Consider the following 14,351-nt stretch of genomic DNA (forward strand, 5'->3'; position numbering starts at 1 on the left):
TAAAAAAAAAAAAAAAAAAAAAGGAAGAAGAAGAAGAAGAAGAAGTTGTCCCACGTTGCTTAAGTTGAAAAGTTGGGGAGTTAGGCGAAGGTCCCTTACTTCCTTTCATCTCACTTGAACGATTCGAAGTCAGTCAGAGAATACATTTTCTGACAGCTTCAAGCTAGCATTTTGGCTAATTTGGCTTGGGTTTGATACGCTAAGATCCTTTCCTACTAGTTTCAACTCTTCGGAAGTGTTTAAGGTTAGTATGACTATCTTTTAGTTAGTTAAAATTTTTTGAGTTAAGTTTAAATTATTTTATACAAAATTTGGTTCAGCTAGTCTAAATTATTAGGGGTAAGTTTAAATTGTTTCATGCAAAATTAGGTGAACCAATTCTCATCTTAAAATTCTATTTTATGATTGTGAGAATCCTTCGGTAGAATTACATTTTAGAGAGTATCGGTAGAATTACATTTTAGAGAGTAGAATCCTTCGGTAGAATTACATTATAGAGAACAGAATCCTTAGGTAGTTACATTTTAGAGAGAAGAATCCTCAGGTAGAATTACATTTTAGAAAGCAGAATCCTCAAGTAGAATTACATTTTAGAGAGTAAAATCCTAGGCCAATCAAGTAAGTGGCCCTGCTATTAGCTTGATCGGAAGATTTGTATTGTGTATGATGACACGTGCCCAGTGGCCCATGCACATGTCATATATGTTGATATATTATGATGATTTGAAGTGTTATGGTATGTTATGACGATGATGTAACACTATGATGACATGAGATGTATGAGGATATGACATAGTATGATGATATCTCATATTACGATGATATGCATGTATAAGATGCCATGTTGCACTATGATAGGACATGTCTGGCAATGAAGAGTTTTCCAGTACCCTTGAGTAATGTTATGAAGCTTATGCATGCATATTTCCTAAGGTAATATGTGAGGTTATGCTGCATGAATGATTAAGATGAAAAGTACAAGGACTTCATGCATATTGTATGTCTATTTACATCGGGATACTTCTCCTTTTATGATAAGTACAAACACGTATACTATGATGATGACGACTATTATACTTGGCATGATACATGATGTCGTCGTACTTCTGGATGTCTGGCTACAACTATCTATCCCGACCATGCAGGCCCAGGGGGTGTGCGAGCCCACCTGGTGGGCTCACGTTCGCATATGTGAGTCATGTGTAAGGAAGTACTACAAATCCAATTTATTCGGACTGGAGGCTACTTAAGAGACTATGGTTTTAAATGATAAGTCTCTATTCATTAATATTTTAAGAAATACTCAAGTCATGTGCTACTATTATATTTTAGGTAAATGCAAAGGCGCACAAAAAACCATGAAACTTGCGTAAGGTAGTTGCATTTATTTTCGTAGATCTTAGGTTCGTACCGGGCATTGTTATTTTTATATTTTCCTTGGCTTATTTTAATTTACTTTGAATATTTTCTTTGTATTGTTTTAAAACCATTTTCTTAAACATACAAGTCCATGACATTGTTTTATGAATTCGTTTTAAATGAATATTTTTGTATATAGGAGTTACGTCATGCATATGGTAACGACTCTAAGTCTTTAGAAAACTAGTGTCGCTACATTTTCAATAGACTTTGGTGGACTTCTTGAGGAGAATAATGATTTCCTACCCGTTTTTTAGTTGAAATGAGTAGTTCCATTTTTTGGAGCAATAACACTCTTCTCCAAAGGGCCTCCTTCTCACGATAAGAACGGCAAATCCACTTTGCTAGGAGGTAGATGTTTTTCCTTATCAGATCATATATCCTCAGGCCTCCTTCAATAGGCTTTTCTAAAGATCATTTAACAATACCTTTCTTGTCAGTATTGTGTTTCTCAGAAATATTAACGGCTATAATTGGGCTATTTTGAAACGATGATGGTTCAGAGGCAGAACAGATTGGGTAATGTTTGGTTTGTGGGGCTTTTGGTTTGGTTTAGAAAGGTAACACCACTAATTTTCTTTTGCCTTAGACTTATATGTTTAAAACAAGAAATAGAAATAACGTCGTCAAAATAAAAACCTTAACATAATGTTTGAGTACGAAAATGAAAAACCACCTATAAAACTACAAACTGAAAACATTGCATACTACTATCGTATCTTAGCTTTCATGGCCATTCCAACATTCTTCGTCATCCATGTAGAGGCGCTTTACCTCTACCTGAAATGTAAGAGTAGCACATGGCTTGAATATTTTAAGAAATGCTTAGTAAGTAACCTCATTGTTGTGGTTGGGTAATGCAAGCGCACACATACATGATGAAATCTCTCTCTTAAAACAACGTAGCATAGCCTTAAGCTCTTTCCAATTTCGGGCAGGGTTGGATGTATGAGACTTCCCCACACATGGCCCGACATTGCCCGGAATTAGAAAGAGTTCAAGGTCATGCTATATTGTTTTAAAGGATAGGTCCCATCATGTATGTGTGTGCTAGATCCAACCCCAACCAAATATTCAAACTATGTGCTACTCTTACATTTCAGTAAAGCGTCCCTTCCCATTAGTATTTATTCTTTGTATTTATTTTCTGCATTGTTCTCCATTTCAGTTGTGTTTCTGAACTTCATTTGAGTGCTCTATTAATTTCATGCAGTTGTCCTCAGCGTATTGCAAGGCGAGGAAATTATGGGGCTTTTTTGATGGACAACTTACCTCTTGTAAAAGCAATAGTAGAGAAAGTGGCTTCCAATCTTCAGGTTCCTGTATCATGCAAAATCCGAGTCTTCCCAAATTTACAGGATACAATTAATTATGCAAGAATGTTAGAGGATGCTGGCTGCTCTCTTTTAGCTGTCCATGGCCGCACAAGAGATGAAAAAGATGGCAAGAAATTCCGAGCTAATTGGAGCGCCATTAGTGCTGTTAAAAACGCTCTACGAATCCCGGTTCTTGCCAATGGGAACATAAGGCACATGGAAGATGTTCACAACTGCTTGCAAGAGACTGGAGTTGAGGGCGTGCTTTCAGCCGAAACCCTTCTGGAGAATCCTGCACTTTTTGCTGGGTTTCGAACCGCGCAATGGACAGCAGGCTGTGAAGAAAGTAGCAGGGATGGAAACCTGGATCAAGCTGATCTACTGGTGGACTACTTGAAGCTTTGTGAAAAATACCCTGTCCCGTGGCGAATGATCCGTTCACACGTACACAAGTTGTTGGGAGATTGGTTCAAGATTCATCCACACATTAGAGAAGATTTCAATGCACAATCCAAGCTCACCTTTGAATTTCTTTACAACATGGTGGAGCAGCTGAGAGAGTTGCAGGTAAAAATTCCTCTTTATATTAAGGATTCTCCTGCATCTGCTATTTCATCCATTGGTTGACTGCTTCACTGATCATTGATTGATTGATAGGCTTACTGGTCTTAACTTAAAAATTCTTTGCGAAAATTAGATTCAATCTGTTGTTGTACCATTGATATTCACATAAAATTGTTCTTCATTCAGCTTGGACACAGCGATGAAAGAAAAGATTTTGTAGTTAATTGTTGTGAATTGTAGCCTGAATTTATTTGATTAGGGAAGAGATGGAGAGTTTACGTTACCTTTTGGCTTTGAATTGTGAGTAGTGATTTTAACTATGCAAAATGCATGTGTTGAGACTCAAAGTCACCCACTTATTTCATCTTATTGTTTGAACATTGTTTCGTTGCCATGATAGCTTGATTTGATATGAGACTCATTAAAATGGAACTCTTTTAACCTGTCTTGTTTGGTACGAGGTTGTCTTTTTTAGTTCGGGAGACAAATTAAATTATTGTTTGTTGAGATGTTAATTGGTGTTTTATCTATTACGTTATGTTTGGATTGGCTGGCATAAGATTATATTAAGACAACTAATTTTAACTATATGCTCACGGTTGGGTTTGGAAAATAGCACGAACGAGCCAAATAATATGCATCCTAAATGAATTAAGGAAAGCATACATTGTATGTTACTCGAAGCTGATTTTTATAATTCGATCTTTCAAAATTATATAACAAAGTGTGCAGTAAATGAATTAAATTAAAAAAAAAGTAAAGAATATATAATCTGGTATGCAAATAGAGAGTTTATACGAGTATATTAATATTGAAATAGTTAAAACCACTTTAGTCAAATCAAAATCATTTTCAAACATTAATGTTTGACATATACTCTTAAACTCGATTCTAATATAATATAAAATGATTTTACATGATTAAAAACATGTTTCATCACAGTATTTTATACACGACAAAAGTGTTTTTAACAATTTTAAGATCACTTTCAGACATGTTCTTCACATCGACCGATCTCTCATTTGAGTTTGAAAACAAATAGATAATTTTGAAGTATATCGAGTCAATTGATGTGGAACCCAACGAAATTTTTTGGCCATACCCTCCAAAGCTAGCCACCATAAATGGCATGGTATCATTATGAGCACACTATACCCTCCTAAAGATTAAAGGTTGTACCATTATCACATCTAGCATGTGCTATGTTCTTAGTTTTTTTAATGTCCACTAAATAATACTTCTCTCTCAACCACCAACTCTATTCTAAGGTTCTCCCCTAGCTTGTTCTTGACACGTCCGTGCACTAGTGTGGTACTAAAATTATACTTTAACGTTCCACCTAATTTTTGAAAGCCATAATTTTTTTAAAAAGAATCTCTAAAAAAAATTAATTTGAGACTATTATAACTTTAATGGTTGACAATAATGCAGTATAGTCAAATAAAATTTAAGTAAATTGTAGGTTTAAATAATATTCCGTTTTTTTTCTTTTCGAAATGTCATACATTATTAATTTTGATTATCGGGTATGAGACCGGATCTCAAAAAAAGAAATATATACCAATTAAATTGGGTATAGAATATGAGAAAAATGCTAATATATATATATTTGCGAATCAAAAATTATTTTCGATTTTGTCATCCAATTAGTTGAATATTTAATGAATCTTTATTTTAAATTTAAATTATTTGTCAAAAAAGTTTTATTCGAGTAAATTTAGAAAGTTAAAATTAATATTATTATTGATTTCAACTTTAATAAACTTTTATGGACGTTACTAATTAAAATTAATAATTTAATAATAGGAAAAGTGGAATTTTAAGAAAAAGAAAAAAAGAAAAAAGAAAAAAGAAAAAAGAAAGGAAATTGTTCGCGTCGGAATTTAAGAAGAAAACAAGCGGCGGTGTTGAATGATGAGGCCATGCCGAAGTGTCGAGACGCCATTTCGAGAATTGGCGTGATTCTCAAGCGACGTTTTCGAACTCCAAAGAAAAGAGATAAAGAAAAAAGAAAAGAGTAATCCCACAGATTCTGATTTGACTTTTGAATTTAATTTTCCCTCGATATTTATCCAAATTCAAAACCCGATTTTATGCTTCACTCATGAATCTCAGCCGTACGTTTGATTCAACTCCGACTCTCTGCGACTGCTCCACTACTTCTCTCTTCCTCCTATAAGTCTAGTGTGTCCGGCTGTTTCTCTCCTTCTTTCCTGTGGTGGGATCGCCGATTCAGGGGTCGAAGATTTGTTGATTTCTTGATACAGAGACCGACAGCCATGTCCGGTGGTATTGCACGAGGTCGTCTTGCGGAGGAGCGGAAGTCGTGGCGGAAGAATCATCCGCATGTGGGTATTCGCTTCTTGTTTTGCTATGTTGTCTTCTGTACGGTGAAGGACCTTGGTTTTGTTTTGATTTTTTCGTGTTTTTTAGGGTTTTGTTGCGAAACCGGAGACTATGCCTGATGGAACGGTCAATTTGATGATTTGGCATTGCATTATTCCTGGCAAAGTTGGGGTATGCTTTTCTCTTGCAATTTTTGTGGATGTGTTTTGAATTCGGGTTTTGATTTATGGGTTGATTGTTGTTTTTGATATTATGCAGTTCATGCCTAATTGCAATATCTTGCATGCCCTAATTCTTGTCTATTTGAATGGATCCTTCACCAACTTGATTTATCCTTGGATTTTCTTTTCCCTTTTTATCTGGTTACTTCACCGGTTCTGTACTTGATCTTTGCTTCAAACTTACATCTTCTCTCTTTACGCTAGAACTTTATTTTCACTCAAGCAACCTTAGACGTTTGGGAATCTCTTAGTTTTGAAGTATACATTCTGGTAATAGTGATATTCAGCATAATAATTTAGTTGGAAAGGGTCTAGTCATTTGTGTTTAATCTATACTCCTTGCCTAATTTGTTGATTTCCCATGTAATTAAAATTGGTGTTTGTCCTATTAGAGCCTTTAATTTGTCGTTGTTGTTCTTCATATCGTTTTAATGGGGAAGTACTATCATTAGAGATAGCAAAATACAAAAGGGTGATTTAGAAATCAACCCAAAACCATGGGGATTACAAGTTCTCCTGTTGATTCTAATCAGAAAAGAATTCTAGTTATAAAAAGATTCTAGGCGGTGTTCCGAGGGAAAGCTTTAAAGACTATATGAAATCTTACACTCCTTAACCTTTCTGGATTTCTCAGAAAATATCATTTAACTGATAGAGGAACGTGCCACTTGACGTTAAAAATGTCAGACGAATATCGTCTCTTTTGGTAAAATAGCAGTGAACAAATAAATGATTTGTTTGTCTCTTCAAAAATCAAAATCAAAGCAATGATTTACACGGTGCTATGTTTCTGCTGATGTTCCCGTCGACATGACTTCTTTTCATGTTGTCTATTGTTCTGTGGAATTTGTTCTCCAACTTTTTAAGTATGACGATGCTCTGAAGTTCTGTAGCATTTAAAGTCGACAAAATCGTTAATTTCTTACAGACAGACTGGGAGGGTGGTTTCTTTCCCCTTACACTCAACTTCAGTGAGGACTACCCAAGTAAGCCACCAAAGTGTAGATTTCCTCAGGGTTTCTTCCATCCTAACGTGTACCCGTCAGGAACGGTCTGCCTGTCAATTCTCAATGAAGATAGTGTGAGTAGTAAATTATAACTTATTGCTGTACGTTTATTGAGACGTCACCTGACCCATTCCTGAATTTTCTCCCTTCATGTGTAGGGGTGGAGACCAGCCATAACTGTTAAACAAATTCTTGTTGGGATCCAGGATTTGCTGGATCAACCAAATCCTGCTGATCCTGCTCAGACAGAAGGTTATCATCTCTTCATCCAGGTATCTCAATCACTAGATTCATTGTTCGTTTTGAATTTTGATCTATCTGACCACGTTATGTGCTTTATAATTTTTCTCCATAGGGCAGTGGAAAGTGCAATCCTTTCCCATGCTAAGTGTAATATGTAGTGGTATATACTCGGTGATAGAACACTAGTGAAGGGATTTGGTTCACAATTTTGTGTGAAGGGATGGGAATCAGAAGTTCACGTATTTAACACGTTCAATAGTTGGCCTCTGACCTGCTCACGAATGTGTAGTGTTTTAAAAGACTCATTTGTTGGTCAAGGGTGGGCAGTGTAGCAAAACGACAATGCAAAGAAGAAATCGGTTAATTATTTGATTGTCTGTTGTGTCTTCACCTTGATTATTTTAGTCATCAGTATTACCTCGACTCCACGATAATCAGTGCTCTTCTAGTATAATAATCATTACTGTTTAGTATTGCACATAAAATTTCTGAAATGGATTTTTCATGATGGCTGGCCCTATCTGCATGGTCCTCTGGGTTTGAACTGTGTAAAAATTGTTTTCCAGAGAAAATATCTCATGTATTCTTTGATATTAATTGTTTCTAGATTAGATACAACAAAAGAGGCATACAATAGGTGTGTTTCTAGATCAGCATGTGAACCTGGAAAGTGAGATATTGAGAATAGTTGCTTTTCAAAATGGAAAAACAAAGGGGTCTGGATCGATCCCGGATTTCGATGCCATGTCCCTAAGAAAGGCATTGGTTCCTACAACCAGATTTGAACCAAACTCTGTTCGAAGAGATTTCGAACTGCTAGACAGCAGTTGGTAGTCTGTTAGGTGTACATAATAACCTGAATTTTTGTGAATCAGATAACCAACCATTTCTGATTATGTATTGTTAAATGGAAGAGTTGATGGTTGTGCAGGATGCTGTTGAGTACAAGAAGAGGGTTCGCCAACAAGCCAAGCAGTATCCACCTCTGGTGTAAGCTGAATGTGGTTCGCATTAAACTTGTTGATACTCTTATGAATGATGATATTAGCTGCCAGTTGCCACTGATTGAATCAACATCTAAAACTGACTCGTTTTATATATCTTGATGATATGTGGTGCACATTTCAATTGTGTCATGATAATCTTTGGAACTTTTTAGAGTGTTTCCCAGATATGGACCCAACTTATGTGGATAATTATATTGGTAAACACGTCAACAACAGCCTTGTGTGCTGCACATTGTGTTCATATTGTGAAGTGTTGTGGTTTTCTGCTCTGAAATGTGTATGAAAGAACGGGTGTTTCTTAACTTATGGATCCACTTCTTACTAAGTTTTATCATTTGATACCCATACTTGTTTGGGTCAGAGATGGCTAGCAATTACAAACTTAATGATTCATTTCATGCTTGGTTTGACACTAAAGGCATTAGATCTAGACAAATATCAAGAATAAACTGTATGTCTTTGCTTTCGACATGAAAAACGAACAACATTATGTAAAGATTTATCTCTCGCAACAACTTTATGTACCGAGCTTTTACATGACATTTTGCATACTTTCATAAGTTATTTCAATGTCCTTGTCACAGTGAGCCATGAATCAAATGGTTGCCACTTCTTCATCCTCGATCTCGATCTCAATCATTCAAAGTAGTTTTCATTGCTTTCTTCTTAGATTTCTTTGAAAAGAAAACAATCCTTTCATATATAATCTGGATCTGATCTGGACCCTTTTGTTTCTTGTAACTTCATATTTTTTTTTGTTGTTGGAGAAATGCTTGTCTTCCTCGTGATGAAGTTTTTATATTTACATGAAAGATTAAAGATCTTCTTTTTGAATTCATCCTTAACCTCTTAAGATAACTAATAAGTTCCTCTAATGGGAGCTTGGTGAGATAATTTTGTTTCTTGGATTGTCTCCTATTCTTACTTCCCATCGAATTTTCTAACTTTTTTTTTTTGGGTTATATATACTTTACCAAGAATTTATATTTACGAACAAACATTCTAATTTTAGAATATTCAACTTTATTAACTTCAAGAGTATTTATTATTATTTTTTTTTTCGAAAAGAATACATAGATGTTCTATTAAATTCATCTTTGCTTAGAACACAACACAAAAACAATTTATACCTTTAGCATCAATTTTTTTTTCATATTATTCTCATAAAACTCCTCTTTTAAATTAGGCTCCTTACTATTAATTACTTCTTTTTATAGGAACATAAGAATCTTTAGCATTAACAAACCACAAATTATGATTAATAGATTATAAATAAATTTTCACCTAGCTTTCCATATACATCATTTGAGCCCTAAAAAAAAAAAAGAAAAAAAAAAGAAAAAGAAATCAAGACGAGCCATCTCTATAATTGTAATTGTTGGATCAATATGATAGTTCTAGTTGAAAGAGAAGAACCGTTTAAGATACAGATAATTGATTCTTGAACAATTGAATAAAATTTTTACTCATATATGAATTTTTTTTTATGGGTTTGAAGAGTAAACTTTATTATTTTAAAAATTAAAGGGCTACAACTTTTAGAAATTTAAACAACAAACTAATCAATACTCCTTTAGTGAGTTTGATTCGCAGTACAATAAAAATCTAAAAAAAAGCTATATATATATATATAATATTTCTCTTTGTTTTATAAAAACAAAGACCTTTGTCGTCCAAGACTCCACATGTCATGTTCTCATTTGTTCCACCTTTTTTGACCTATATATTTTTATTTTTATTTTTAACCTGATTATTCAAAATACGTCCAAATCTTTGTTCCAAACTTTACGTAATTATTTAAAAAATACTAAATATTAATAGTAAATAAAATAAGTTTTTTTATAATAAAAATTTATTAATTCATTTAGGTTTGAGACTAAGAGTAAAAAAAGCAGCCAAGGATTACAAATAAAGTCTAATAATTCACTTACTTTCATTAGTCTGACCTTTATTTTAATCTAATTATTAATTGTTTATTAAATATTAGTGAATTAAAAAAAAAAATTGCTAAGTTTTGAAAAAATGACTTGAAAGTGGAATTAGGCCATTTTTATTTTATTTTATTTTATTTTTTTATAAGCAAATTCATAATGTAACTTCCATAATTTTCTCATGTATGGGAAATATTTAAAATAACATTTTAAAATGAAGCTGTGAAATTACCCATTTAATTTAAAATAAGAAATTAGAAATATCATAGTATTTTAACACGAAATACGAAGAAACCACCTATCAACTACTAATATAAAAACTAATGCATACTACCACCCTATTTTGACTTTCATGGCCTTTCCAACATTCACCATCATTCGTGCATGGTAGCTTTACCGTTACCTAAAAATATAGAGGTAACACGTAGCTTGAGTATTTTAAGAAATACTCAGTAAGTCATCCTACTGTTGGGGTTAGTAATACAATCACACACATAATATGTTGAGATCTATTTTAAAACAGTAACATAATCTTAGGCTCTTTCCAATTTAGGGAAGTGTTAGATGCGCGATACTTCTCTACACATGGCCCACGTACACATACATGGATCTACTAGGCGGGATCGTATACATACTCTCTAGACCTGGCTTGGTCGGGCACAATGCACTAACACATCACCAGAGGCCATAGAAAAGGAAAAACCCGCATGATATTATGACGAACTTAAATATTGAAGGTATACTTCCATACTAACATAATATAATGGGAAAGTATCTCAATGCACATGATATACATACATGCATGAGGTCCCCATACATCATTAACTATCTAACTCACAAGAGTAAGGTCACTCACAATCGTATACATACTCCCTGGGCCTGGCTTAGTTAGGCACAATGCTAACAGATCACCAATGGCGAACATAAATATTGAAGGTACACTTTCGTACTAACATAACATAACGGGAAAGTATCTCGATACACATGACATACATACATGCATAAAGTCCCCATACATCATTAACTATCTAACTCATAAGAGTAAGGTCACTCAGATTAAGGTCACTCACAATCGTATACATACTCCCTAGGCTTGGCTTGGTCGGGCACAATGTGCTAACAGATCACACTAGTGGCAAACATAAAAATTGAAGGTACACTTTTGTACTTACATAACATAACGGGAAAGTATCTCGACGCACATGACATACACACATGCATGAGGTCCCCATACATCATTAACTATCTAACTCACAAGAGTAAGGTCACTCAATCGTGTACATACTCCCTAGGCCTGGCTTGATCGGGCACAATGCGCTAACAGATCACCAGTGGCGAACATAAATATTGAAGGTACACTTCCGTACTAACATAACATAACGGGAAAGTATCTCGATGCACATGACATACATACATGCATGAGGTCCCCATACATCATTAACTATCTAACTCACAAGAGTAAGGTCACTCACAAGAGTAAGGTCACTCAGAGTAAGGTCATTCAGAGTAAGGTCACTTAGATTAAGGTCACTCAAAGTAAGGTCACTTAGATTAAGGTCACTCAGAGTAAGGTCACTTACTTGGTTGGCCTTAGTCGAAGTCCGTCATTATTAATTATTTAATAGCTGTTTCGAAACCATGCAACCTTTTAACTTTACCTATATCAATCTATATCACACTCAAGTATTAACCTTACTAACCTCAAATACCAAGGTCAAAAATGGCTTCACGAGTGTCGAAAACTTTAAAAATAGTATGAAGTTTGTATACCGAGCTGCCTAAGCCGAGAAGTCAAGTCGCCAAGCCAAAATGAGCTGATAAGTCGTTGAATCGAGCCAAGAGGAGTCGCGGGCTGTTTTCGGGTTGAGGCGCGAGTGTAAGGGTCGAGTCGTGGGACTCAGGTCGACTCAAAGGACTGGTGCAACACTGAGTGTCACGATCATGCTCGTCCAAGGCACGTTGCCCATGACCGCATGCCCATGACAAGCCAAGTCCTTTATGTCTTTCCATGTTGTAGTGTTTTACTTTTGTATTTCTAGGAAGTATGACATTTCGAAAAAATCATGTCTAGGCCTACCAGACATGAAATGCCTCCAAATGTACTATAGGGGGATATGACTAGTTGTCAACTTCTCCCTATCTGATAGTTATATGCAGTAAGCCGTTATTGTTGCATTTTGCTTACATTCCCATATAACACCAATTTCAATTTCTCAAATTCTGCTTTCAAAACTCTCTTTCGAAATCTCTCTGCCCCCGTTTTCTAAAACCTTCTTCTTGAACCGGGGCTAGAGGCTCGAGCATATATCGCTTGGTCGTAGGCGATGCGAGAACGAATAGGCTTAACTCACTTGTTGCTTAGAAGTGAGTGTCGCACAATCGCAAATCCGCTACCATCAAAGTGCGATTGTGACAATTGGTATCAGAGCTTTGTTAGCTCCGTGACATAGTAAAGACCGAAACCATGTCGACGACAAAGTCAACACCCAAATCACAAGCTGACCGGCTTACTCTAATAGAGGAGGAAATGTTGTTCCTCAAGGAAGTCCCTGACACCGTCTGCTCCCTGGAAGCACGAGTGATGAAATTGAATGAAAAAGTCGGAGAAATCGACCCAATGGGCAACCGCCTGGATGGGTTGCCATCAAAGAACTAATATTTCGAGTGGACTCGCTCGAAGAAAGAGTTGTTCCTACAAGCAACTCAAGATCTGCTGGTAGCCCTGATAGCTCTGTCGCGCACAAGGAGGGACGTGGCGAAGAGTTCGACGAGCTACAAAATTCCATGATGAAGTTGTTTAATGGATTAGCTGACGAATTTAGTACAACGATCGATGTCATCCAATAAAAGATGGCCGAGATGAACACCCAAATTGGGGTGACCATGAAAGCCGTGGAGAATGTCATGGCAGGACAAACTCATACAGGATCCGACAAACTGAAGTTCATAGACCCCAGACCCTTCAAAGGGAATCGGGACGCCAAAGAGTTGGAGAACTTTATTTTTGATATCGAACAGTACTTCAAAATCACATCAGCCTGTACCAACGACATAAAAGTTGCAGTAGCCACAATGCATCTCATGGACGATGCAAAGTTTTGGTGGCGTTCGAAGGTGCAAGACATTGAAAATGAATTATGCACCATCGACTCGTGGGAAGACCTCAAGAGAAAGTTGAGGGACCAATTCTTCCCCGAAAACGTAGAATACATAGCAAGAGAAACACTAAAACAAACTGAAAGCATAATGGAATATGTCAGACAGTTCTCGACCCTGATGCTGGATATCAGGGGCACGTCAGAGAAAGACAAGGTATTCCTTTTCATAAATGGGTTGCAACCGTGGGCCAAAACAAAAATATACGAGAAAAAGGTTCAAGACCTAGCCACCGCAGTCGCCAGTGCCGAAAGACTCCTAGACTTTGGAAGCGAAGCGAGTTTCCAAAGAAAAATAACACAAACCCCAAACACTAGGGGCAAAGCATATAAGTCGTTGGGACATCGAAACGAAGGCTCCAATAGGCCAAATAGAAGTAACGACAGACCAAATGAATGGGCAGATAGACCTCTTCAGAATAACCAAGCGGGGACATCTCGAGGACCTTACCCATAAAAGAACTACCCGACTGCACCTTTACAATGCCTGTTGTGTAAAGGCCCCCACAAACTGTCCTACTATCCTCACCGGGCCTCTCTCAGTGCACTACCAAGTGTCCATTCAAGAGAGTAACGACACAGAAGTCGAGACTACGCAAGACAAGAGGAAAGATCAAGACAACCCCCAATGGGTGCGCTTAAATTCTTGTCAGCCCTCCAACGGAAGGTCGAACCAAAGGAGATAATAGAGAAAGGGCTTATGTTCATAGATGCAACAATAAACTCACAACCGAGCAAGAGCACCTTGATAGACTCAGGTGCGGCCCACAACTTCATCGCCGACCAAGAAGCCCGAAGATTGGGACTCACCATAGAAAAGGGCCTAAAAAAATGGAAGCTGTCAACTCAAAGGCCTTACCTATTGTGGGAGTCTTCAAAAGAGTCCCCTTGAAATTAGGGGACTGGTCAGGAGAAATGGACCTTGTCGTGGTTCGTATGGACGACTTCGGCGTGGTACTTGGGATGGACTTCCTCCTAGAACACAAAGTTATCCCAATGCCACTAGCAAAATGCTTGTGATTGTTAGACGAACACTACTCTCCACAATGATATGATATTGTCCACTTTGAGCATAAGCTCTCATGGCTTTGCTTTGGGCTTCCCCAAAAGGCCTCAGCCAATGGAGTTAGTATTCCTCACTT

At 36.5% G+C, this 14,351-nt stretch overlaps 2 protein-coding genes across 3 annotated transcripts in view; both read left to right on the forward strand.

The window, feature by feature from the left end:
• LOC111448913 (tRNA-dihydrouridine(16/17) synthase [NAD(P)(+)]-like) overlaps positions 1-3,663 on the forward strand; it is an 8,929-nt gene extending 5,266 nt beyond the window's left edge. Inside the window, exon 3 of the mRNA XM_023088696.1 lies at positions 2,633-3,663. Coding sequence (XP_022944464.1) covers positions 2,633-3,362 — 730 coding nt within the window. The 3' untranslated portion in view covers positions 3,363-3,663. The remainder of the gene's footprint in view (positions 1-2,632) is intronic.
• A 1,557-nt stretch (positions 3,664-5,220) lies between these two features.
• Positions 5,221-8,425, forward strand: LOC111448928 (SUMO-conjugating enzyme SCE1). 2 transcript variants are annotated; one of them, XM_023088717.1, is made up of 6 exons: positions 5,227-5,316; positions 5,415-5,647; positions 5,733-5,816; positions 6,795-6,947; positions 7,032-7,145; positions 8,048-8,425. In XM_023088717.1, the coding sequence occupies exons 2-6, from the start codon at positions 5,579-5,581 to the stop codon at positions 8,108-8,110; spliced, it is 483 nt and encodes a 160-aa protein (XP_022944485.1). In that variant the 5' UTR covers positions 5,227-5,316; positions 5,415-5,578; the 3' UTR covers positions 8,111-8,425. The 2 variants fall into 2 exon arrangements, with proteins under 2 accessions (XP_022944484.1, XP_022944485.1); XM_023088716.1 differs by having other exon boundaries at positions 5,221-5,647.
• The last annotated feature ends 5,926 nt before the right edge of the window (positions 8,426-14,351 follow it).

Source organism: Cucurbita moschata, unplaced genomic scaffold (assembly GCF_002738365.1).
Source record: "Cucurbita moschata cultivar Rifu unplaced genomic scaffold, Cmos_1.0 Cmo_Scf00010, whole genome shotgun sequence".
Lineage (NCBI taxonomy): Eukaryota > Viridiplantae > Streptophyta > Magnoliopsida > Cucurbitales > Cucurbitaceae > Cucurbita > Cucurbita moschata.

What these genes read in the sequence shown, in the direction of transcription:
- LOC111448928 (XM_023088716.1), top strand. Translation starts at nt 5,579, where the DNA reads ATGTCCGGTGGTATTGCACGAGGTCGTCTTGCGGAGGAGCGGAAGTCG. An exon ending in GGCGGAAGAATCATCCGCAT is followed by an intron (nt 5,648 to 5,732) that starts GTGGGTATTCGC and finishes CGTGTTTTTTAG; the next exon opens with GGTTTTGTTGCGAAACCGGA. An exon ending in CAATTCTCAATGAAGATAGT is followed by an intron (nt 6,948 to 7,031) that starts GTGAGTAGTAAA and finishes CTTCATGTGTAG; the next exon opens with GGGTGGAGACCAGCCATAAC.